Below are 26,919 nucleotides of genomic sequence, written 5' to 3'. Positions count from 1 at the left end.
CTAGTGGGACCTGTGCTCACAGCCCAGTACCATGCAGCTCTATTGGCATTAGTGAGAGAAAACCAGAAATGGCAGGTCCGCCATTGGCGCCCTGTTCTCTTCACAGATGAGAGCAGGTTCACACTGAGCACAAGTGACAGGTGGAAAGAGTCTGGAGACGCTGTGGTGAACATTATGCTGCCTGTAACATCATCCAGCATGGCTGGTTTGGCGGTGGGTCAGTGATGGTCTGAGGAGACATATCCTTGGAGGGTCGCACAGACCTCCATGTCATAGCCAACGGTACCCTGACTGCTGTTATATATTTTATATATATATATATATATATATGTATATATATATATATATATATATATATATATATATATATATATATATGTATATATATATATATTCACATACATATATACACATATATATACATAGAGAGTGAGAGAGGGAGTTAAAAATCAACTGGAAGACAAACTAATGACAGATTGTTTTCATTATTTTATTGACAACACGTCATCCCATCTGAAGCTCCTACTGAACGTTAGGACAGAAAATTCCAAAGAATTGATTTGGCAAATCCTTAATCGTGTTACCTAATTAATAACTAATGGTAAGTGGGAAAATGAAATGAAAAGCTATTTGTTTGACATCACAGCATTTGTTTATTACAGATATTTTTTCTTTGTTAATACAAAATACTGAACAATGTCATGTCTCCTCAGTTAAGTGTGGAAACTCCCTTTTTTTCTGAAAATGAAGACAGCCTTCATCCAATAATAGGAGAGGAACCAAAAGACCAAGAAAAAACCTACCTTACAGTTATCAATACTATAATATGAATTTCTATACATTTATAAAATCATAGTTATTTGCAATGCTTCTTTATTCTTCATTTTTAAGTACACTTACAAACAAAATTATGAAATTCTCTCTCTCACACACGCACGCACACACACATTATATCCCATGTTTTTGGTGTCAAAATGTTCTTGCATATGTATGAACTCTTCAGCAGATACACGAGGACGTGACGTTTAATTTCACCACTGCCTTTACTTTTTTCTTTGCTCATTTGTTTGTGTTCCTCTCAACACACACAAAAAAAGAAAAATCCCACACAGTATCGCACACTTTTAAAAACAGTTTTTTTTACTGCCATTCACTTTCTCCACAAAATGGCTACATGTTATTCCAGTCCTGAGAAAATGGGTCATTTCTATATTTATCATTTATATTTCATTTTATTTATTCTGTTATTGAACAAAACTGCACTCGTGAGATTTTCTCAGAACTGGAACAAACGATTTGCCATTTTGCAGCTCTGTCATATTTTCCCAACTATATCGTCAAAGTTTTAATGTTTGTACAAGAAACCAGCTACAAATGTCAGCATCATATCCACTCAGGTGTGATGTAAATACAAGTGAGAGCAGGTTGCTCAGTTCTAAGGCGAAGAGAAAAGATGTTCACAATTTCCAACAGGCCTTTGTTAAGGAAAAGAAATCTCCTCTAACTATAAAACATGACAGTGTGGAGGTTCAACCAGTATATTTTTTTTAACAATCGGTTCTTTTTTTTTTAGACACAGTATACTGCACAGTGGCAGCGTTGTAAAGTGATGGAAGAGCAGATATGCAGTCATACACACAAGCACACTAGAACCTTCACTTCATTACATTAAGACACTAAATCAGAGAGATAAACAAGAAATCCTCGCTAACGTCTTGAAGGCCACCAGTCGACATTTTAATGAAATTATTTTAAATCATATTTATATATAAATGTATATATTAACCAGGTCTTACCCTCCTTTTTTTTTTTAGAGTTATTACCAAAGCACACGATGCTGTGGATGACAATAGGGACACTAGATTATCTCACAGGATGTTATCAGCACAAAACCCTCTTCCGCTACTCATCTGAGAGACTGAACAGACTGGAGTAGAGAGACTATAACAACTGATCTACTTTAGATTTGGAAGCACTGCCCGTTTCATTTCCTCCCCGTCGTGCTCAGCCTGACCCGAGTCGAAGCAGCGCAAACCTTCATTATTTCAGTCCTCTCAGATGTGTGAGAGCAAAACGGTGGTGAGGGAGGCCAGAGGAAATACCCTGCTCCCCCTCTGGGTCAGACAGTAGTGACCGTCATGGAGATCTCTTAGAACAGAGAGCCGCTGGAGGGAGGCAGCCGTCCAAGTGGGGAGGAATAGCCGGCCGTCGCGGGAGCTGTCCACCAGGCAGTGTTGATGGATCAGTCTCTTGGGGGCACTTGCAGTCAATGCCGAGGTCAAAATATGTCCGGACAGCCCTCAAAGCTGCCACGATCCTTTGCTTCCCAGTAGCCTCCTTTATAGATATGGACCTGCTCACCTGTGATCCGGTCCTCACCGCGCTCAAACCAAAGTGCCTGGTAGTTCTCATGAGGTGCGCCTGAAAGAGAGAAGAGTTGTGTTACCAAAAAAGACAAGAGAAATTAAAGCATGAGAGGGAGGCAGTGAAGGCGAAAAAAAAGAGGAGTACTTGCTTTTTAAGGACGGATCAGTAAGAGAGTCCTCATCGACAGCTTTTGGAAGAGAAAAGGGGATCACAGAGATTTTTTTTTTACCCCTTGATTTTAAGATTTGCCCCATGAAAGGTAGAGAGAAACACAGAAGAAGTGAAGCATCAACAAACACTGCACTCACCATCTTCTGATTGGCTGGAGGTGCGTTGGCTTGCAGCTTCCCTCTCTCTCTCCCTCCTAGCAATGCGCTGCTTCTCCTCCAGCCGCTGCTTCTCCGAGTTGGCTTCATCCCAGCGGCCGTCCTCCATCAGGCGCTGGTCGGGCCGGCGACGGCTGTCGGTGGGCGCCACGCCCTCCTCTGGCTCGTTTAGGGTCAGCGCCAAGGCAGTGAAGTAGTACATGGTCTCTGCTCCCTCACTGTGGGAGAGGAAAGGTGGAGAACAGCAGCTCAGAAAGTCAAAACTAGGATACAAAATATGCAGAAGATGAAGATGATGCTGATGTTTTTCGTTCTTATAATCAAAATGCAATTCTGTCGTTACTGATGAGAAACCAGAACTCTACAGAAGATAACTTACCTCTTTAATCTGGCTACTAAGAAGCTTGTTATTGCCTTGTCATGCTTATCTTATTCAAATTCTGTTTTATTGCATTTTAAATGTCAAACTCATTTTATTTACAATATTAATGAGGTAATAATACAAACTCAGACATTTTTATTTTTTCCATAACTGAATAAACAAGTTGTACTCAGAGAAAAATAAGGTCCCCAGAACACTGTTTGAAGCTAGAAAGGTGGCAGGGTCCGCCACATATAAACAGTATGAAACTACCCTGCCACCTTTCTAGCTTCAAACAGTGTTCTGGGGACCTTATTTTTCTCTGAGAACAACTTGTTTATTCAGTTATGGAAAAACAGAGTTTGTATTATAACCTCATTAATATTGTAAATATTAAAATTCTGAGTTTGATCTTCTTCTCCAGAACTACATAGTGCCCCTTTAAAAGCAAAGTGCCATATATTTAGTGTGTGACTGACAACAAATCACAAAAACTAAATTGAAAACGGGACAAAATGCATCATGATCTGGTTGGTTCACCAACTCAACTAACCAATTTTCAATAAACTGAAATTCAGCCTTTCATTCAGCTCTTTTAATTCTGGCTCAGGTTCTTGATATATAACTTGAGCAAGAAAGTAAAACATTGTAAATGAAAGCAAAAAAACTCATTTTTCAGCGATATTTGCTGCCATAAACCATTCTTTTGTCTTTTGTGATTCTTCTTTCTGTCACATTTTAACAGTGAGTGGCGACATTTTCTTGGATCACTGCTGTAGTTTCAGTCAAAGAGCAACAAAGGGTGTTGATGCATGTTTGGCCTGCAGTGTACACTAGAAAGAAGCGCAACTGGTCTACAAGTTTGTTTTAGGACTTGATAAGCAGGATGTGTTTCTAGCCGACAAGGAAATGCAGAGAGAATAGAGCAAAGAGCCAAGTGAGGTTAAAATATTTGGCTCTCAACAACAAAAAACAACAACCACAGTATCATGTTGTCTTCTGTGTGAATGACTCACTTATGCTCACAACTATCAGTATAGGATGACTACTAACTAGGGGTGTGCATCTCTCCCTTATAAGATGATCTGATACACATCTAGATACTTGGGCTACGGTGCGATTCAGGGACGATACTTTTTATTATGAACGATTTGATTCCGATTCGGTACAACTCATTGTTTCATTTAGATATTCCTTTTCTATTATAAATTAGAATAAACCAATTCTATAAGTGGCATTACGTACCTTCAAACAGATATTTCATAAAAGACTAGGGAATCCTATGTATTTTTCTTCACTATTATGTATATCTTTATCTTAATCTTTTTATACCTCAGTGTATAAAAAACACACCTGTTGTCTCATCCTGGATCTGAGGAACAACTATCCTGTTGTCTGGATCTCCATGAGCAGGGTCTCTCTGAGCTGGATCTGTCTGCATTGGACCTCTCTGAACTGGATGTCCCTGACTGTCTGTATCCTCTGCTTCCTAGTCATAATCAGTGTATGAAATCACACCTATGATTAACAATCAGACAGATGTTTACTACTGATAACAAACTCAAAAGTTGGATTAACTTAACAGTGTCCACTGTGCAGCAACTGTCAGTAGACAGTTAACAGTGTGCAGTATGGTTCAATTCAGCACATCATTTCAGTAGACAATGACAGTTAACAGTGTGCAGCACTACCAGCAGTCACCGAATGCAGCTAATGATAGCAATACGTTCAAAAGCAGACAGGTCATAAGTCCTTTGCAATAATAATACCTTAGACCTCACCGCGTTGTGGCTAAGTTGTGGCTGGCTGTGTCCTTGTCTTGTGTGTTCTTACTAGTGCTAGCTTTACTAGCATCCTTGTTGTCTGCACAGGTTTTACCATGCTGCCTCACCAGGTGAACAGCGAGATTTGTCGTGCTTACACTGTACTTAAACGCTGTTCTACAGAGCTTACAAACGGCCTGCTTTATGTCCAACTTTCGTCCTTCTTACAAAATCTAAATCTCTTACAAACTTCTCTTACTGGTTTTACAAAAAGAGTCTTGCGCTGACCTTTGAACTTTTACCAGAGTTTGAAGACGGTGATAGGAAGTAGCAGCATAGCAGCTTCACTCAACCGATTCATAACTTTAAAATCGGGCCATCGACCAGTTCACAGTACATTTAGATCGATCCAGAGGCCCGTGTATCGGTGTAGTTGTATCTTTAAATGTAAAACCGATTTCAGATTCATATTGGTTAAATGTTACAGCCCTACTACTTACGGTAGTGGGTTCCTCCTCCACACTTCTCTGGCTTTGAGAGTTTGATAGACAGTCTTCTGTTTACCCTCGGTGCCATTCTCTCCTCCTCGGCTGCTCTGCATCACCCGGGAAAACTCCATCTTCTCGTCCCACGTGCCCGACAGCACGTAGTGGGCCTTGCCATCCTTGTCCATAACCACACCTGTCACCTGAGGAGAGGAAAGGAGAGGCAGAGAGAGGGTTAGTAAAATCACAAAAAAAAAAACAATTGGAGACATTTAAGGTATGGGTGCTATACAAACAACACAGAATATAATAAAAAAGTTCCATTTAATAAAGTCAATGGTTTTCGCATTTTTCTCACCTTCCTGGCTACGTCTCTGGAGAAGTAGCTGTAAGGAGCAAACTTCAAGTGGCAGCGGTCTCCAGTGGTGTGGTTCACTACATCTATCTCTCCAGACTGGCAGAGGGAAAAAAAGAAAAAGAACGTTTTGAAGGAATCCCTCAATCCCTGACACCGTGCAAAATGGTAGTATTTTTATCATTTATAATCGTAGTATTCTATTTAATTTTGTTTGTTTTGTTGTACTGTATGAATAAATTAAGGACTGCGAGGTTGACATGATGATCACTTCTTCACTTCCTTTGCAGTAACCCATACACCACTTTTAAATAACAAAATAATATTGAATAAGAATTTTTAAGATTAGAACTTCAGTGCAAGGAATGTATTGCGAGTCTAGAGGGCTAGCCAGGTAAGAAATAACAATTATCGTGATATTCAATAATATCGGCCCATGCCTATTTTATTTTTTCAGGATATTTTAATGTTTGTTTCGGGTGCCAATTCTAATGTCTAGCGAGGCTGGTGTCATCTTGCTTTAACTCTGCCAGTCTCACCTGATCGATCCATAGTTTTCCCACAATAATGTTGTGCACTGTGGTTGTAACTTTCTTCCATGTGTAGTGGTTGTTGCCCTTTTCAAAGATTGCGTGAATCGTGCCTGAAAGGAAAGAGAAAAAGAAATTATCAAAGCAAGCCGCTGTCTGTTGCTCGGTCACCTCTATTGTTTCAGGCTTTTGGTGTGCCAAGTTCATTCCTCCAGCTTGACTCACAGATCTCTTACCAAACCAATCCTTCATCACGTATGAATTGCAACATCTGTACGACAGCCTCAAGCAACACCATTGTCAGAACAGCATGCTTAATATGTTTGCAATCAGGCTCTTACCTAATGGCATGATGGACAGGTATTTGCCCCTGAACTTGCTGGCAACGGTGATTTCCTGCCTCAGAGTCCAGCCGCGGTCGGAAATCGCATGATGCGCTGCTGCAGGTGGGTGATGACTCACCTGTGAAGGGTACAATTTGACTTCAAACAAGAACATAACTTGGGGTTGACACATCATTGTCCTCAAGTGCCATTGCTTTGTGATTTTGATCCTCCCACATAATTATGACTCATACATAGTTTTATATAAGCACTGGGCTGTGTCAGGTGTGAAAAGAATATCCTATTGTTATGCACCAGAGCTTGAAAATCCGAAATATTAATCTCAAATCCAATTACATTACTCATCTACACCAGGATTTAATCTCATTAAACCCTGTCGGTGTATATTGTATGTACAAGAAAAAGCTCCAGATTTGCCGCCTAAAAGCACAACTTATTGGATTATTTACTGGACTGGATATATTTTCTTGTTCTTCAGGAATAAAGACCTGTCATTCTTATTTTCCAGCATTAAGCCTCCACTCTGTGTCCTGCAAAACCTCCACAAACCCTTTTCTGTCTGCAATATGTGAATCTGCTTCAGACCCCATAAAACAAGAAAACAGAAGTTGTAGTTTCACCTCCAATGCCAGACTATGCACCAATTTTAAGAAATTCCATAAAACATACTTTTTTTTATGTCAAAATAACCCAAAATTTCACATTACGTCTAATAACAACTTATTACACAGGGTCTCCCCCCATGTATGAATAAAAACAGCAAACAATGATATAAACATGTATGTTTCCCTGCAACTACTTATTTGACGCTCTAATCCTTGAGGTTTCCCCACATTAATGACTTTTCAAGGACTTCCAATGCCCAATTCCCACATGTACGAGGACCCAACATGGCATAGTTTGAGACATGGATCAAAGGTAATGACCATTACAACACTGCAACCTGTACAGACAGCACTTCAAAAGGGAGCGAGACACATGTGGCCAGTGGAATGTAGTCTGTTTACTAGCGTTAAGTAATAAATTCACTCATGGGCGCCCTGATTTCTGATTTGATTAGTTTACACTCACAAAAATAAGGCACAATGCACTCAACTCACGTTTAGACTTGAATGCTGGGTGCTGAATCCTTAATGTAGTGAATTATTAAAAAAGATAAACAAGGACAGCACATCCTGGCAATTTCCACAACTTCCTGGAGCCCCCGATTCCAAATGGAATGACTCAGGAGATTGAATTTGCTTGTTTCTTATGATGTGAATGTTGACCTGAAATCCTAAGGATATGGCTCCCTCTGTTGGTATGTGCCTGTTGTGCTGATTGTTGTTACCTCACCTGTGTGTATTGATTGTGGAAATTGCTAGAATACACACTGAAGAAGGTCTGTTTTCCTTTTGTGATAGTTTACACTCATTAATGCTACCTCCCTCTGACGTGTTTCTGCCCAAATACATCCAAAAAAAGGAAGTAAAATGCTCTCACAGTGCTGAGTCGACAGGATTTTTAAAGTCATCCTTCCTGATATTCACTCTTTTTTCAGTTTCACTTCCACGTTAGAAGCCACTCTTTCAATGATTATTTTTCATTCTCACCTGCTCACAGAGGGAGCGGTAGCCACTCTCTCTCCGGCGGTCCAGCTCGTACGTCTCTCCTAGCAGAGGGTTGAAGGGCTTGCCTGTGCGGTGGACGGTGGTGGAGTATGATGATACGGAGAAGGCAGCCACGTAGCACATTTGCTCCAGCGAGCTCTGGCATTTGGAAGCTTTGTCCAGCAGCTCGTGGTACTCTAGGTCTTCCGACAACCGCTGCAGCATGGAAATGGGCTCGTTGAAGTTCACCTGCAGAGAGCGGAGAAATTCAGATGTGAATTCACTTTTGCGCTCATTATTTCAAGTGCTCATAACATTTGTGTGTACAAAAAAAACAAAAAAAAAACAGAGGGTTGGCTCTAAGGAAGTGTTGGAACATGTCAAGTATTCACTCATTTATTTAAATGATCGTGTTCTATCTAAACAATAGGCAAACTTACAGGTTGTACAAAATAAGATGACACATTACATTTTTGGGGCATAGATAAAATTTAAGTCAAAATGTATAGATATTAGGCCTGGGCAATAAAATGAAAGCAATATGTGCCAGCAGTATACATTTCATCAATAACAATTAAATAAGCGTTTGACAGAATGTTCGATAGTTTTACTTAAATGCATTAAATGCAACCGCCATGAAAAACCATCACAAATACACCCCAGATAATGGAGCATGCCACTAGTAAAAAAAACAGCCAATGTCTAAAAGCCTAATTCCGTTCCCTCTGGAGAATTTCCTCTGTCCTGGCAAGTTTATAACTACAGCTTTCAGTTTTGTTGCTTAAATGTGTCACGATATTTGCTGCAGTGAGCAGTGATTTTCAGGGGTGTCATTATTTCTATATAACCTCAGGCTTATTCTGGCATGTCTGCGTCATAATAATTTGTTACTTATATAATGAGCTCAATGTATCATTGTATAATGATATGTATGTCATAATTATCCTTTGTAATAGATGCACAGCACACCCTATGGGTTGTACAGACTTCGATAAATGATGGTGTTTTTTTCCCCAGCATCATGCTTCAATTGCGTGACAATTTGTCTGCATTGCATTGTGTTTGTTTCGCTTTTATTGTTTTTATCTTTTTCCCACGGAACAACTGATATCTCTACACCCTTATGTCAATAGAGCTATTTTAAACTCTGATGGCTCCGACAGAATGTTGTTGATCCGGTATTGAGGAAACGAGGAGGATCGGTGTTATGATTGAACACATGGTATTTAAGCCCAATGGCGACAGAAGTCTGTGATGTGTTGACATTTATGAAGGTATCATTGTTGCAATTATCTCCACCTGACACAGTGGTATTCATAGTTGTAGGAAATAGCCACACATGTCTTTCAGTACATTTGACACCACAAAGAAAGTCATTTAGGGTGTTGACTACTTGTAGAACCTTTTCTTTCTAGACGCTCTCTCTGAACAGTGCCATGACACGACATAACCTTTATACATTTTTGTTTTAACAACACTTCAAGCAACTTCTAGAGCAGGAGGTGAAGACATTCTGAGTCTTTTACTGGCCAGGCCTGCTAAAGCCTCATTTCCCCTAAGCAGTCCAGTTCAGTGTGTTACACATTAGAACTGTTGCATTTCCATTATCAAAAGTTACCAAAAGAACCGCTCGCTGCTGTACTGTTTTTTCCATTACCCTTCTGTTGAGGTACTGAACACACTGTTCCCATACTAAAAGGTGGACTTAAAGACTGCAGATCACTGACTGATCAATCGGAAGGACAAGAGTCATCTTCTTGTCTGCACTCTTAGGGTTTCTCAGGGTGGGTTCCCTGTTTTTTGTCTTTTCTCTTGTTTCCTTGTTTCCACTTGAGTGGCAGAAAAGAGACAGTAAACAGAGGGGAGCACAGGGCCAGTGTTGTCAATCAGGCAGTGATATAAAGTATAGGTCACAGTGTGTCAGTGAAAAATGCAGCAGCTTCAAAACCTGTTGTTTCCCAACTGCTGGAAGCAGTGCAAAACAAGGGAGGTAAAAGGGGAACTTTACCAAAAGTACTGGTGGAAACGGGGCTTAAGTCACACTGGGTGACGATCACCTCTGCAGCAAATACTCACAGGCATCGGGATCTTGGATAGCTCTTTGCCAATACAGTTCTTCATGATGCTCCACAGGTTGAGAGAGTAGTTGGGTTTGTCTGCAATGCGTGTCCGCCTCTTCTTCAAGGGCACCAACTCCTGAGAGGGAGATTCCTGGTTCATCGCTAGAGGCTCCTCGTTAAGCTAAAAAGGCAGGAAGTTCTGTCAATAGGCAGCATAAAAGCCTTTGAAAATCAGCTTCACTGAGTCATTGTTGAAATGTTTCTGATCTGATTCACAACAACTATAGCACAATCACACCTTTAGTATTAATAAATCTACCACCCTGCTGCAGCTTTACAGTACAGCTATTATATTAGTATTAAATTAAATTATAATTACAGACGTTGAACAACATTTTAATGACGTTTTTGCTGGACAAACGGTGAACCAGTTCTTTTTATAGTCATCCCAGGGGCCAGAATGAGACCTACCGATTGATCATCAGGACACATCTCACTGTTGAAACCGCTGACATTACTGCTCGACCTTCTGTAAGAGATTAAACCACAAAGAGATTACTTCTGCCAATGGAGATCTGGCTGATTAGACCTTGACTAACTACATCAGTTAACCAGTGATTGCACGAGAAGGTGAAGCCTGAAGTTTCGACCTGCATGACTTTGACATATTTTACTGGCATCTCATACAAGGGAGTGGTTTAAATAAATAAACTTTGGGCTCAGGGGAATTCACAACTTTGTATTGTATTTCCCACGCTGTAAAATATGTGTGTGTGTGTGTGTGTGTGTGTGTGTGTGTGTGTGTGTGTGTGTGTGTGTGTGGGGTGAATGAGAGTGCACTAACTTGTGGAACTGGGGGTCTGCGGGTACAGTGATAAACTCAGGAGCTTCTTCCATGGCATCAAAGAACTCGTTGTCGTCGTCCTCATCACTGGCCTCACCTTTTCCTGGTCCAGCAGAACCTAAACAAACAAAACGATCAGTTAAATTCAGAGTTTCTAGATAAGGAAGATTTCCTGAAGCCTGAAGTGATGTTATCAGATTGCTTGTTTTTACAAAAAGGAAATCACCAAATCTGCGGATGTGATAAGATGGAACTAGGCCATCTTTGGTATGTTTGCTTGAAAAAGTTACTAAACTTACAATGGATTAACAGGACAGAAATGGAGTAAATAATCCCATTTCTGCAGAAATGAAGATGAAGTCAAGTTGGCTTTCAGACGTTTTTTCTTGTGAACTATAAGATAACTTCTGCATGACTAACCGAGGTCGACAGTGGACAATGCTTTGATTTAAGAGGCTATGTGCCTAGAAAGGTTGGGAACAACTGGACTAATGGATTAAACTTCAAGTCTTGAGCACTAGTGATCACTTTTTGAAAATTGCTGTGTTTTTATCAGATTTTGTGCACATAACGAACTGTTTCCTTTCTGGATGTTTTCAGACTCACTGTCTATTTCTTTATTTTATTGACCTGAATTGTTTGACTAATGTTCAAGATCAACAACCAGTAAATAACAGAATGCTGTAATAGAGGTCTTAAAAGATAATGAACTCGGTAACATACAGATAATGGGGCAAAAAGGGCAGATTTTGCAGAGCGCAAGAGAAGAAGAAAAGAGGGAAGTGGAATGAGGAATGAGTGATCATTTCCGGCTGTCTTACTTTTATTGTCTGCAGTAGCATTAGCCTGTGCAGCCCCTCTGAACGCTCGCTCGAGGTGGTTGTGCTGCTTGGCGAGTTGCTCTAAAGTCTCCTCCAGCCTCACCCGCTGGTCCCGTTCTGCTTGAAGGGCCTTCTGCCACCGCTTGCTGTGAGCCTGAGCCAGTGCAAGAAAGTCTCGGCACGCCTGAGGGGCGAAACGGCAAACATGGTCAACTAGAAGCACTGAAAGCCGAGAGAGCAAATTGCATGGAATGTAGATTCTCAAGGCCTACTCTCACTGATAAATCATACATCAACAAGAAGGCAGAAGAAGATATATTTAGGGAAACTTACGTTAATCATGGCATTAGAGGTGATGCGGAACAGTGTGGCTCTCTCTGTCACCTGGCGAATCTTGTCCCCGGCCTCTCCAGTCAGACGCAAACTGTCCAGTTCTGATAAAGACCTGAAATAATATCAAAATATACAGTAAGGTTAAATAGTTGGGACAATATATCATCAATTTCATGTCACAGCAACAGTATCTTAACATGATTTTCTGGAAAAAGTGACAATCGTGTTTCTTTTCTCAAATGTTAGTATGTTTATGCTGAAGTGTTTCAAGTTAAGATAGAAGAGACATGAGAAACTCGACTCTGGCCTGAAGAGACTAAAAAGAGTGAAGCAACAAGAGAGCATAAGATAGGTAAAGCCTGACCTCTGGAGGGCAGAGCCGTGCTTTGAGATCAGGTCGTTACATGTGCTGAGATCCTCCACTTTGCTGCCTAGTGTTCTGAGAGCAGACTGGACTTCAGAGTTCTGTGACCCGCCACCTTGTCCAGGTGGCACCGGCGGGGATGATGGAGAAAAGTCGTCCCCCGAGTCATCTGTTAATGAACACAGCAAAAGAAATGCTTAAAAGGGTTTCACAGAGCCACTCTATGATTCCAAAGATTTAAGAAAAGCTTCGTTCACAGAGCACGAACGCTCAATATTTTCCTCCTTTGCCTTGTGTTTGTTTGTTTTACCTGACTCAGCCTGCATGCGGGCCGCCTTGGCTTTGGCCAGTTCCAGGGCAGTGATCCAGCGCTGGCGTTCCACCTCACAGCTGGCCTTCAGGTGGTACGTCTGAGCACCGCCATTGGAGATGACAAAGTTGCACGCATCATCCACAGTGATGGTTGCTGTGGCCAAGTTGATTGTGCCTCGACACGTGTGGCCCATCTCTGCCTGCGTCCTAATATAATATAATCAGAGGTGTTGGAATTGACACAAAAGCACAACTAGGCTTCAATCTGGAATGGAAATTCTCATAAAATCGGAAAGATGTATTGATTAGGTGAGGCGGACTGTCTCCTGCTTAATTTGCAGCTAGTTGGGTGTAATAAAGCAGTAGTTACAAAAGATCAATGCATCTCTGGTGACATGATCAAGGCTGTTTCATTCCTTAATTTTCCAGGAACGTTTACCTGTAGTATGACAACAGCCCGTTGCTCAGGACAAACCACCTCCGCTGATAACCCTTGATGTAATTTGTCCACTTGAACACCCATCCTTTGTATGTGTCTCCAGCAGGGACGGGAGTGGGGGTCTTGGGCTCCGACATCACCGCCCCCAAAATCAAGAGACAGATTTGAGGAACCTTAAAGGGATAATCAAAGTAAGAAATCTTAGGATTTGCATGACAAGACTTGTTTCATCATGGAGGGCTGAAAATATTAATGGCCCAAAATTAACCAGCTATTATATTGAAAATTGATCCATTGTTTCGAGCGCCTCAAATTCTTTGCATATTTGCTGGTTTTCCTAGTCTACTGTGATATCAAACTGAATGTATTTGCACTTTAGACTGTTTTCAGAGAAGGTAAGACGTGTCAACTTAGGCACTGTGAAATTGCAACAGCCATGGTTCCCTGTTTCTGACATTTCATGGCCCAACAGTTAATAGAGAATTGAATCAGCAGATGATGATAATATTTGTTAGTCAAAGCCCTACTTCAATACCTCTCATCGTTAATAAGACAGTAATGTAATATGTTACTGGTGGTTCATATTGATCTTTTAGTGTGGTGATACAGTTCAAAGGTTAACTTAAGAATCAATACACAGTAACTGTGACACATTTTTCCAACAAAACTAGTGTTGAAGCCGAAATTGGATGTACATAAAGAAGGAAGTGAATTGTAAAACACGTTACTGTAATGCTTAGTTTTATTAAGCACCAATAAACTACACATTGTTAATTGACACAGATTTTGAAATATGTGATTCAATCGATTCTTTTCAGGGAAATGTGACATTTGCACAATAATTAGAACAAAGAAAGAATATGACAACAACACAAAACTGACAAAGCTCATTATAATGACGAGCTTGACACTAGAAGCTAACCAACGCTAGCTCCAGTGAAGCTAAAGGGAGTCGCTGTAATAACAGCTCTTTGCTAGAACAGGAGCTAAAGTATAGAAACACATTTTGGCATGTTTGCTCGAAGTTTGCCAGCTGACATGTCCATATTTACAAAACGGTGCAAGCGAGACCCACCGCTGAACAATCGTTAGCCTGCTAGCTAGCTTTCAAACTGGCCGAGAGCTAAATGTTTACCTTGACGTGTCCGAAATGTGAGATCAGGCAACCAGATACCCGGTGAAGTCACGGCTAACTTTGACACCCATACGCTACTGTACCTAGCTAGCTGAAGAGGCTAACTAGCTAACTGACCAACACGGGAGAGCTAATGGTGAAAACCACTAAACCGAAGACGTCGACAACAGCAGTAGTGTGACTGTAAAATAACCTGACACCAGTGAGTTTCATTAGTATCCCTCAGTAATCGTGTGTATAATGTTCATTCTACAGCTGCGTACGCCGACAAGAATCTAAAGCTAGCTAGCTACATCTAACTAGCCTAACGTTAGCTCGCTGGTTACACCCGGTGCAGCGCTATTTGGTCTCGTCTAGAAACAAATAGCTAGCCAAGTTGTTTTTCCCGTTGGCTGTGTCAAGTCAACCAATCTAGACGAAACCAGCGGGGGTTTTTTTGTCTTCATAGTAAAAGTAGATTGTGGCAGTATTTGCTATATTAAAGTCTAGTCACATTATTCGGCTCAGTCAAAGGCCATATTCACATATATTCTGTGCTATATGTTATAGATTTAGATATGTTTTAACACATCACTACATAATACCTGCTAACATTACGCTGATGGAAATAGGAAGTCTTCTTGTATCGGCATTAAATACAAGAAAATACAATTATATATCTAAAATTGGATTATATATATATATATATATATATGATCCCCCCCCCCCCCACACACACACACACACACACACATAGTATATCCATAAACAGATCCGTTTACATGTTGTTAATAGATCAACAGTAAATTGGATGATTACCGTTGCTTTAGTACGTTGTAGTATATTTTTTATATAGTGTATGTACGTTTTATTTTGAAGGATAAAACCGGAAACCCACTCGATGGAATCTCTCCAATTTAGCAATCTTAACACATCCCGTTTATTCTTTGCTGCAAACTAGTGAACCTTAACTAAGGTACGCTATTATAAATGCAATTTGTAGTTCACTACAGATAACAGATAACGTTATTGTTAGTACTCGGTTATGTTGCGTGGTTTGCAGGTTAGCTGTACCTAACGAAGCAAATGCAGTTTGAACACAGGCACTAATGTTGAATTTGTAAATGTTCAAATTTGCATTTTCTTTTCAATCGGGCGCATCTGTACTAAAAACGACACCGAGTCAGCTGACTTTACTTAATAATAAACAAGCGAAGGGGTAGTTTTCTATGCTAGCAAAAGTGCGACTCCGGTGGGACTCGAACCCACAACCTTTGAATCACTTCGCTTTTAGCCTAGAAGTCCAATGCGCTATCCATTGCGCCACGGAGCCACCTGTTGCACGAGGCACGCATCAGCCTTCTTATAGGCTGTGCTCCGTCTGTTAGCACATGCTAACTCCGCTGTTCACCCACAACTCGCCAAACTCACAATACAACTTTACTGAAGACAAACAATGAACCTGTCCTGATCCAGATTAAACACTGGGTGGCGCTGAAGGGCCATACACAACACGCTTGACACAGCAGTGGTAAAGTCCATAAAATAAAACCCCCAGGATAGTTTACCGTTGTTCTAGAAACAACAGTAAGCTTAAAAAGATGTGCATTTACTGATGATAAAATAAATGTATTAAAAGAAGTACACACCACGACGTAAAGCACGCAAATCATCTTGTTGGGTGTACAGTAGGGCAAACAATCTGTCATATAAACACACTATATTTCAGGCAGTGGTATGTATATTAAGCTTGTTCATTATCAACAATCCAGATGTCTCACCTGTAAAGCTTAGAATGTAAATGTGTAAAAACAATGCATTTTTTATTTATTTATTTTGTTTATTACTTTTTACAAAAATAAACATTATATATACAAAAGTACAGGGGGGGGGGCGCACTGCTTTAACGCACTGCTTTAATCTTAGGTTGTTAGTTATATTTAAAAATTTAAATTTAATTATTTAATAATAATAAATAGGTTATATATAATAAGTGTATTTTTGTGCTGGCAACAGCCATAACAAGTGAATGGGCGTATCGGAATGCCATCTAAATGATCAGAGGACCGGAATGAGGTTTTATTGTACAGGTCTGAATGACCTGTACAATAAACATGAAGTATGAAGTATGCTGAAGCTCGAGTCAGTCCTGTTTTTCTTCTCTCGTCACGAAGTGGTATACAACATTGAAACGCGTGCCTCACTTCCACGCATGCGCAGTGCGCTGAATCCACATAGTGACACGTTTATGACGGGTAATTAATAACTGGTTCGTTTATTAAACCAGCCAACGCCGATTTAAGGTCAGTTTTCGCCGGCCCGGTCATATCCGGTCTGGCAGATGATATCCCTCTTGACTCCTGCGTGTCTTTGATACATCCTGCCATGAGCGGAAGTGTCTGGGATTCGGCTCAATCCATCGCTCCAAATGAGTCGTTTGTGAACGGAGACGGGGCGAAGACCGTCTGCATCTCTTCCCACACCATCACCACCATCAGCCGGTCTCCATTCAGCGTCGCCGTGCACCATTTAACGTAGCTATACACCAGCACGCTACATGCTCTATCGGGTTAGGCTTTTACTACACCAGACATGCGTAATTATTACTGAGGAACCATTACGAGGATTGCGGAAGATCTCCTCATAATTCGGTTTTTATTTCTAATGGACGTACTTTTGTTATAGGTCTGCGCAATCGACGTGAAAGCCTGCCTGGACACAGGAGAGGATTAAGTTACTGGTGCTGGCGGCGGATTATTTTATTGGCCTCCTCCTGTCACGCCCGAGTCTTTGGTGATCCCGTTTCCAATTAAGGAGAGGTCGCTCAAAAGCACAGGTATGCTGTTGGACTTGAACGTAGTAACCTTGCCTTTTTCTTTGAATTGTCTCATTGTGAGACGAGCTACGCATTAATACACGTCCTTTGTTGCTCAAGCCTGTAGTCACTCTTTGGGAAAGCCTCGTATTGGGTGCAGACAACAATAGAGCCCCTTAACGTGAGAAAAAAAAAATACAGTGTGGACATTTTGTAGCAGTGTTGCAGGTCATTAAACGCACCACTACACAATATGAGGACGCTGTGTAGTGACACATATAAATACCGATGGTAGTAGTATTGGCTCTGCATGGATGTGGAGCAGCTTTAGCCTCACAAGCTGCTGGAGTGGAGGAGGAAAAAAACAACAATGCAGACTACAGGCTGCAAACCTGGAAGAATGCAATGTGCTTTGACAACTGTGCAGCATTAGGTAGATGGTATATAGAGTTACTGGCTCCCCCTGCCTCAGCAGCTCTGACTGCCCAACCCCCTTCCCCTCACACCCACAGCATGTTTTGGTTTCAGGCGGATCATGCCCTTTTGTCCACTGAAGCCTGACTGTACTTTTCAGGACAGGCTCCCACTATGAAAGAATTTGCCCGCTGTTTTGACAGACCCTTTCTCTCTCGCTGACAACCTAAAGATGTTGGGGGGTTCCCTTAATAGACTGTAAAATAATTGAATTTGTTATTTTAATGAGCCGGACCAGACCACAGAGTCCATTTGTTCAGTTGTTTAGGAATGGAAATGCACAGAACCAAAAGAAAAACATGACTTTTAATCGTACTTTATGCTTCTGATGAAGGGATTTTTTTTCTTCAGGCCTTCTCCTAGTTACCTAATGATATTTGTTTTGTTTGTGAATAGATAACTCGGTCTTTGTGCGTTAAACTCATGTTTAAGTAATGCATGGCTCCCAGTGAAATATCCCCTCAATACTCCTGCTTACAGGTTTGTTGTAAGCTAACGGTCTCGTAGCTGTAGCGTCGTATTTCCTGAGAATTATGGCAAGAAAGGGAATAAGTATTTTTCCCAAACTATTCCTTTAAAGGGGCAATATGTAAGAAAAAAACTAAAATTATCAACAGAATGTGAATAAAAAGCAGTTTTGACATAATGACGTCTGTGTATTGAGTTACGTGTTGTGTTAGCATGCTAACCAGCTAGCCACAGCCCATCCTTGTCCAAAGCTTCTGGGCTAGCGGTGTAAACACCAACAGTTCCCCAGTCCGGACCACTAGCTGCAGGGCTAACTGAGCTAACTAGCCAGTGGCAGGCAGCGAGCACAGTTAGCAGTTACTCTGGTGATACTGCCCCCTATTTGTGCATGAATTCAACAGGTGGCCAATTCCTACATATTGACCCTTTTAAAAATATGTTTAACATATCGAACAAATGTATTACAAAGTCACCTGCAGCTCATACGTTTTACTTTGGCACAAGTAGTTCACTCTACGGCTGCAAGTAAAGATAGACAAGAGAATATTGTCCAAAATATTTCATTTACAATAATATCAAACTGAGAAAACCGAAATGTATCAACAATTTACATTTGAGAAGCTGACTTCGACAATTAATATCAAAGTTGTTGCTAATTAATTATCTGTTGATCAAAGTAGAACTTGTTTTCTCTAATTAACATGACCCGGTTTTTGTTTTATTCCTCCACAGACATGTCTTTCAGGCGAGGTGTGGTCAGGCAGAGCAAGTTCCGCCACGTCTTCGCCCAGGCGTGGAAAGCTGAGCACTGCATCGACGACGTCAGAGTGTCCCGCGTGACGTGGGACACTTCCCTCTGCGCCGTCAACCCCAAATTCATCGCCGTCATCATCGAGGCCGGCGGGGGAGGGGCCTTCCTCGTCGTTCCGATTGGCAAGGTTCAACCCCCTCTACATTACATTCAGCATCACATACAGTGGATCGATATTTTTAAGAGCGTCTATCTTGTTTCCTGCCTTCCACTCTGCTGCTAAAAGCAATATGTCAGCAATGTTTGATGCATCGCTGCATGTCTGGCTAATGCATATGCAGCACTTTTCCAGCTAGTGGACAAAGGTTATGCAACTGTAATGTGTTAAAATTTCTCTAGACGTCTGTCACAGGGTCACGATTTATACTTTCTCTCACAGAGCGGCAGGATCGATCAGTCCTGTCCCACGGTGTGCGGCCATGCAGCACCAGTGCTGGACATCCAGTGGTCTCCTCATGACGACAACGTGATTGCAAGTGCCTCAGAGGACTGCACAGTAAAGGTAGAGGAACAGTTTCAAGGCTTGTCGAGCATGTGTGCTGGTGGTTTGTGGCCCTTTATTTGTAACAACTGCTGTCACCTATGACGCAGGTCACCCTGACCACAGCTGTGAAAACCAGGTCTCTAACACATTTTTTGTCTTTGGTTTAAGAAAGTAAATTATTGTCGTTATCATAGAGCTATTGTAGTGTCCCATAATGTAAATGCGCTTTCCAGGCAGAGGCAAAGTGTATTATTTCAACCCAACTGAGCAGAAATTAGAACTAAAATGCTTTTAGGACTAAATGCTTTCAACACTTACTCTTCCTGAGGGGTGTTTTCTGGGAAGATACACTCTAGGCATTAAAGTGCATCAAATAGAGATAGATAAAGTAGCACTGATGCAGCTGAATGGATCCATCATTCACTGCTATAATGGCATTCGCAAATAAATGCACTGTTGTGTGTTGTTGATTGAAGGTGTGGCAGATCCCAGACGGGGGCCTGACGAGTCCAATGACTGAGGCCATCGTGACCCTGGAGGGACACAGTAAAAGAGTGGGAATCCTGGCTTGGCACCCAAGTGCCTTGAACATCCTCCTCACTGCAGGTAACATCATTTATCACTGCTGCCAAAAGATACAGAAGTATCCGCTGCCCTTTAAAATATGACAGATCACTTGATTAGACCGCTCTTTTATATGTGCACTGTGGAGAACATCGTCCAGGAATTAAACTGTACCAGCTTGCAACAAGGCCAACGTGGTTCAAGTGCTGTTTTACATGCATTTACATAAAGACAAAAAGAAGGGCGTGTGCTGGCAGACCATGTCAGATGAGTTTTCTGTACCCGTGTTCCCTTTTGAACAAATGCTGTCAATAACTACGGCAAACATGGCTGCAAACAAGACTTGGAACTGTCCAAATCATCCAGCGAAAAGTGACATGTACCATCTGTTTGTAAATAGTGAGAGTTGAAGAGCAGCTCTTATCTTACTGTGATGGTGTTCAGTGACAGCCAGTTCAAATACTACTGCATTATACAAGCAAGGAATTGGATTTCCTCCCTCAGCAGTTCATACCATGCAATGCCAGTTTAAGGGAGGACGTGATTAACCTGAGACATAATTACACTTATGATAGCATGTGTGTGTCCCCAACACAGGCAAGAGTTAAAAAATAAAGCAAATAACACCATCACTTATTTTTCTATTAAAATATACAGGAGAAAACCACGTTAAAGCCCATCTAATCAATCAGGAGCCAATCTGCAATTTCTTGAAAATTGGTCCCAGCTGGAACCAAAAAAGAGCAGGTTTTCCTGGGCCTGAACTTAGAACCAAAGTGGGCGCATCATATTCTATAAGTCGTTGTGCATTTTGCAGCGCTGTCCATTGATGAAGCATCCTTGAATACAACAAGGAACCTAAAAAATAAGGAAGGGTCATTACGTCACTGAATCTTGCTTTGGGGCCAGACTGTGGTGACAGGTGTATTGAAGTCTATGGGAGATGCACGGAGAAACCCAACATATCTATGTCATATGTCTTCTGATGAAGACATGCCTCCAGAAAATCAAAGAACACACATCACAAAGTAGTTTAACCACTGTTTTTTTATTTGCACGTTGTTCTTCCCTCAACTGCATTTGGTAAAGGCTCCTGTTCGCAGTATAATTGCAGTCTCATCAGCGGAAATCAGTCGGACCTGCCCCAGAACCAGAGCGAATTCGTTGGAAAAAGGGGTTTGTGTGGTGTGGTCAGATTTGATTGACTCTGCAAGCAACGGTATCAATTAAACCCAAGTGGCAAAGTTTTATGTAGATATTGCTCAATTGTGATTGGTGCGCAAAACTACATGACATCGCAGTGACACAAAGTGCAGAAATTCCTTATGTGAAATAATCCAAACGGTTCAAACTTTGGCAGAAAATATTGAGGATGGCATTGCTCAAGTCAATCCCCCGCAGATGCTGTCAGCCAGCAAACTGTATTTGCACACAAGCACACACCTGTCAAATGTCAGGCTGCCTTTGTTCAGCAGATCTGAGAAAAGTTTTTTTCTTTCAAGTCAAGTTGCCGACTCTTAAGTCACTCACATACGATCCTCAGAAACCTCAGCTGGCTTCCTGTTGTTTTCAGAACTGTGCTAATGTACGTCTTGCATTGCAGTCTTATGTCCTCCTCTTGGTATACAAAGTGCTTAATGGCCTAGCTCCACTGTACTCATTGGACATGCTGTCAGTGTATATACTCAAAAGATCTCAACATTTAGCATTTATGCCCTTAAAGAATTGAATCGTCTGTCTCCTGAACTGAGTTTAATTGGATGTTGTGTCTTCCTCTGTCTAGGCTGTGATAATGTGATTTGTGTGTGGAACCTGGGCACTGGGGAGCTTGTGTACCAGCTGGCTGATGCCCACCCAGACCTTATCTACAGTGTCAGCTGGAACAAAGACGGCAGCGCTGTCTGTACCATGTGCAAGGACAAGGCTCTGCGTGTCATCGACCCACGCCGGGGCACCATCCTCAAGGTGATTTCATATACATACAAAAGAGGTTCTGCAACACTACATGTAGCTTCCACATAGATGATCATCGGTCTGTAATTGTTTTCCTAGGTCAAAGAGAAGGTCCATGATGGCACCAGACCCATGAGAGCTGTGTTCCTCTCAGATGGGAAGATCCTGACCACAGGCTTCAGCCGTATGAGTGAGAGACAGCTGGCATTGTGGGATACGGTAATTCACTGTCGCTAAGAATTATTTTCATATTGAATGTCTCTGCACTGCACAATTCATATTCATTGTCAATGTAGGAAGTCGCACAGGCCATTAAAAAATCACTTCTTAATGCACTTCCACTATAAGTTAAGGGAAACAAAAACTTCCTATGTACAATTACCGTTTATGATACATGTTTATCCTAGTTTTTCTAAGTTGACATGAGGCTTCAGCAGTCTGAGTTAGTCAAATCAAGTGGATACTTTCAAAAGTTGCAGTCTTTTTAGTACAAAGACTCTTATTATGTTTCCCCGGACAGCGTTTCTACGTTGAACTGAAGTGCAGGGACAGTAACACAAAGACATTTTTTCATGACAAGGACTATAAATTTAGTTCCCCAAGTGCATTGACCATGCCGCGACAATAAAGGCATTTTTAATAGTTTCTAAGAGAGTGCCTTGGAGTTTTCTTGCAATTTTTATGTCTACAATGTTTTTTGTTGTCCTTTCTTTACAGAAAGATCTCTCTGAACCTATGGCAGTACAGGAGATGGATACCAGTAACGGGGTTCTTCTACCCTATTACGACCCTGACACAAACATGGTCTACCTGTGTGGAAAGGTAGGACCTCAGGATTGTATAGAAAACACAGATTTACTCAACTGGTAAAATAAGTGTTATTCCCCATTCATTTCTACTTCAGTCATCTAAATTAAATTTTCTCCTGGCTTCCAGGGAGACTGCACCATCCGGTACTTTGAAGTGACAGACGAGTCGCCTTATGTCCACTTCCTCAGCTTATACAGCAGCAAGGAGCCTCAGAGAGGGGCAGGCTTTCTTAGTAAAAGAGGCGTGGATGTCAACAAGTGTGAGATTGCCAGGTAAATATGCTTAACTGTGTTTGCCTTAATATTATTTAAATTGTCGTACAAGATTTTAAAGGATTTTCAATAATGTATATTTTTCTTATGTCACATTATTTAGTCCTGTTCAGGTAACCTTTGCTAAAAACTACAATGGTCACCCTTTAAAGGAAGTTACTGAGGCTTTATTTAAAATAAATATATATATTTGATTTTATATTCTCCACAGAAACAATTGGGCTTGGGGCTGAAAGATAGCCACAGTTAGCATCAATAAATAATAAAGCATTTAGAAACAAAGTTTTTGGTATTTTGGTGATTTTTAATTTTTTACATTAAGAAAAATGTAGACTATTATACGAGCTTTAAGGAGATTACAAATTTGGTTGTCTTCTGTAGATTCTACAAACTCCATGAAAGGAAAGTGGAACCCATTTCTATGACTGTACCACGAAAGGTAAGACATACAAAGCCTTTATAAGAAGAAAGTCATTTTAAAAATAGCCAATTTACATTACCTTTTATTTAAAAATGGGAACCTTCTGTGTATACAGGAAGTCTGTTCAGATCTCTGTAATAAAATGTCTCCATCTTGCCTCCCCAGTCAGATCTGTTTCAAGGAGACCTTTACCCAGACACTGCTGGCTCGGAGCCGGCTCTCCTGGCTGACGAGTGGATTGCTGGGCAGGATGCACCGCCCCTGTTGGTCTCTCTGAGCGGTGGGTATTCGGCTCCTCCTTCCAAGCACAGAGACACCCTCAGAAGCAAACCCCAGCTCGTCTCACAGGACTCTGGGGCCGGGGCCACCCCGCCTTCAGCTCCCACATCCACAACTACCTCTGCTGCCAAGGAGACAGAGGAAGAGGTGCCACAGCTACGAGTAGCCACAAAGGAGACGGATGGAAATACTGAGAGGCCAAAGAGAGAGGTGAGCAGACAGAATGACTACCTTACTTACCTCACATTTTTCATGCTCAAAGTCGTTTTCTGATTCTTTCCTATTCTCTTTCTTCTTCCAGGAGGACCTTCTGAACGAGTTGTTAGCTGAAATGAAGGCCTTGCGGGCTGTCGTCCTCGCTCAGAGCCAGAGGATCGAGTTGCTGGAGAGGCAGCTGGCTCGGATTGAGGATGGGGACGTATGAGCAACGCGGAGAACCACTACATTCGGAGGGCATTCTTACTAAATCCATAGACCATAGCCTTACTAGAATCAACAGTACCTTAAGCTGTGTGAGTGGGAATGTAGTGAAGGATAGCGACAAACTTTGAATCACGGTGGCTTACAACCAACTACTCTGTTGGAAACGAGACCGCAATTTGTTTCTGATTGTTTTCCAGACTGTGGCTGTGAACGTGGTGTCATCTGCATAGAGTGACATCTGACAGTGAGTTTTGTTTTTCATGAGTTGGACTATTGTAGCAGCTATTTCGTGGTGCATAGAGTGCAGCTTTGAGCTTTACAAAATCCTCCATTAATTTTGAAGGACTTTGAAGTACCAATGGCACCATTGCCTCAAATTAATGCATAAAGTAGCGGAAAAAAATCACTATATTAACACTAATGAAGGTCGACGTACTATAGCAAAGCGATTAATCACCTCCAATATAATTTTTTTTCTATGAAGCACTCACAAATGTAACCATTAGGGCTATTTAATCAGGTAGTTAAAGCTGCAAAACTGTGACGTCGTACCAGGCCCCCAGTTGTTAACTCATTGTGTGACTTGTACTTTGTTTTACTACTTCATCTTAGGACGCCGTGTGTAAGGTTAACAGTAGGAAAATCTTCCGGGACACAAATCATGACCTCGACAGGGAGAATTATGTGAATAATAGCTGATGAGAGTGTAGTTGAATATTTATGTGTATCGTAATTCTGTGTAGTCTTTGAAGTCAATGGAAAGGTAACACTTGGTGATTTTTTACCTCATGTTTTCAGGAGAGGATAGCGGCTTTGAAGTTTTCTGTAACATCATGAGGCAAGATATTTGTCCACATTACAATTAGGATAAAAAAATATGGAAAAACACTTTCCTTTTCCCTTCTTTTGACATGTGGAAATGCTGGTGCCCTCATAATCTCAGCGGAAAACAAATGTTAGTCGTCACTTCTCCTTTTGAGTTGTGCTTTATACAGAACATACAATTGTTCCCTAAATGCAGTGTCACTAAAAGACAGATTTGCAGGTCAGTAAATATAGGATGTTAAAATGAAATGTTAAACATTTTCTACCATTTGCAGTTGAATCTGTATTGATGATGGAAATATCATTTAAAATTTTTATTTTTATTTTAGGGGTTTTTGGGGTTTTTTTTGCTGTTACATTTAGAAGCATTTCTGTTAACCTCATGTAACAATTGTACATTCCACATCAAGCTTATCCCCTTGTTACTTATGTCATTCTTTCTTTATACACGTACCTCTTAACACTAACTGTAAATCCAGTAGCAGGTGAAATGAGACTACATTGTGAAATCCCAATAAACATTAATTCCTCCTTTGTATTAATGGACTGGCTTTTTGTTTTTTTACTAAGAGATGCTGTGATTCTGATACATGTGGTTATTTCTATGTTGAAAAATGTAAATAATTTGAGTGTGTTAACTGTGCTAAGCGACTGCTGCCCACACAAATTGAATAGACATATGCACACACAAAACACATTGCCTATAAAGGATGCAACACCCTGGAGATTTTCTCACATTTTACAGTATATTGGCTTATGTTGGCATTTGTTTCTGGATTTTTTATATTTAATGTTATATTAAGATGTCTTATAAACTTAATCAGGCTCCACAAGTAGCCAATTAGCATGACCAGGAAAAAAATGTCAATGATGCCACATGGGAAACCACAATGAAGCTGTCTGTAGATTTCAGAGAGAATAGAATGATGCAGTTTTCTAAAGTTAGTTTCCATTATTAGTTTAAACTGCTTGAGTACACTCATTTTCAGTAGATCATCTAAACAAACCAAGCCAGAAACTTACATAACTGCTGAGCCAAATCTGGCTCTGTGTCAAAGACTGGCAGTAGGGCTCCACTTAAAATGAGAAACAAGTCATAGCAGCCGCTGGGAGTTTGCAAAAAGGCTGCAACAAACGAATAGCATGACAGAATACTCTGTGGTCTGATGGTGCAGTGTCACAAGTGGTGGTGCTGTAGCTCCGTCTGTGTTGTAGTTTTGGTGGTAGTAGTGTGAGCCTGTAGTAGCATCCTTAAGCAGCAGGAACCCAGATGAGAGTATAAATGCATCAGGACAATCAACACTGAAATGAACTTAAAGGATAAGTTCACCCAAAAATGAAAATGAATTTTCAGTCATTATCTACTCACCCCTATGCTGGTGGGAAGTTAGGTGAAGTGTCATAGTCACAGGAAAATTAGCATTGCAGCGTTCTCCTAAACAACTAAAGTAGATGGGGACTTGTTTTAAAGTTAATAAAACAACCACAAACAACATAAAACAGCTCCATACAGCTAGTCTGTCATAAACATAGTCTCCAAAAGCCTTGAGATAGATTTGGAAATACATAATTCTTGCACCCACTTCAGATGTGGTGCATGCTAACTTTTAGCTTTGTAGCTTCTGTGAGGATTTCGGCTTTGTAAACTTAATTGCGGGGTGTTCTTGTCCTTTAACAAATTAATATTATTAACAATACCCTTAAGTATTATCACTGTATTACCTTCTAGTATTACTGTGTTCTGAAGTTCTGCATGTGGTTTGTCCACATGGTGTTGCCATACCCAAGCGGAAGCCATGGTTGACCGTTGTGGGTAGGCCAACTGTTTCTCTGGGCTATTTTATGACTTTGATTTAAAGTTTAAAAAGTGGGGAAACACTTGTAAAGTGAGAGGAAAATGGATAATGTTATGT

At 41.0% G+C, this 26,919-nt stretch overlaps 2 protein-coding genes and 1 non-coding gene across 4 annotated transcripts; 1 reads left to right on the top strand and 2 right to left on the bottom strand.

Moving 5' to 3' along the window:
* Positions 1–474: 474 nt before the first annotated feature.
* Positions 475–14,783, bottom strand: LOC141003421 (oxysterol-binding protein 1-like). Of its 2 annotated transcripts, XM_073474751.1 has the most exons (17): positions 14,429–14,783; positions 13,294–13,466; positions 12,853–13,061; positions 12,543–12,711; positions 12,179–12,290; positions 11,846–12,029; positions 11,025–11,142; positions 10,652–10,709; positions 10,197–10,361; positions 8,124–8,369; positions 6,529–6,649; positions 6,197–6,300; positions 5,661–5,756; positions 5,318–5,505; positions 2,676–2,911; positions 2,516–2,554; positions 475–2,421 (listed from the first exon to the last, which is right to left on the bottom strand). In XM_073474751.1, the coding sequence occupies exons 2-17, from the start codon at positions 13,428–13,430 to the stop codon at positions 2,279–2,281; spliced, it is 2,325 nt and encodes a 774-aa protein (XP_073330852.1). In that variant the 5' UTR covers positions 13,431–13,466; positions 14,429–14,783; the 3' UTR covers positions 475–2,278. The 2 variants fall into 2 exon arrangements, with proteins under 2 accessions (XP_073330852.1, XP_073330853.1); XM_073474752.1 differs by lacking the exon at positions 2,516–2,554 and having other exon boundaries at positions 14,429–14,779.
* Positions 14,784–15,651: 868 nt separating this feature from the next.
* trnar-ucu (transfer RNA arginine (anticodon UCU)) lies at positions 15,652–15,740 on the bottom strand. The gene is given in 2 exon segments: positions 15,652–15,687; positions 15,704–15,740. It is a non-coding gene; the product is annotated as a tRNA-Arg (tRNA).
* An 878-nt stretch (positions 15,741–16,618) lies between these two features.
* On the top strand, positions 16,619–25,552 carry coro1b (coronin, actin binding protein, 1B). Its single transcript, XM_073475373.1, has 12 exons — positions 16,619–16,976; positions 17,093–17,243; positions 18,897–19,102; positions 19,355–19,477; positions 19,936–20,065; positions 21,807–21,988; positions 22,076–22,195; positions 22,694–22,798; positions 22,913–23,058; positions 23,440–23,497; positions 23,645–23,968; positions 24,060–25,552. The coding sequence occupies exons 3-12, from the start codon at positions 18,899–18,901 to the stop codon at positions 24,180–24,182; spliced, it is 1,515 nt and encodes a 504-aa protein (XP_073331474.1). The 5' UTR covers positions 16,619–16,976; positions 17,093–17,243; positions 18,897–18,898; the 3' UTR covers positions 24,183–25,552.
* The last annotated feature ends 1,367 nt before the right edge of the window (positions 25,553–26,919 follow it).

The sequence above is a fragment of the Pagrus major genome, chromosome 10, assembly GCF_040436345.1.
Source record: "Pagrus major chromosome 10, Pma_NU_1.0".
NCBI classification, from domain to species: domain Eukaryota; kingdom Metazoa; phylum Chordata; class Actinopteri; order Spariformes; family Sparidae; genus Pagrus; species Pagrus major.
The sequence above is the reverse complement of the archived record's forward strand: the minus strand, read 5'-3'. Positions and strand labels throughout refer to the sequence as shown.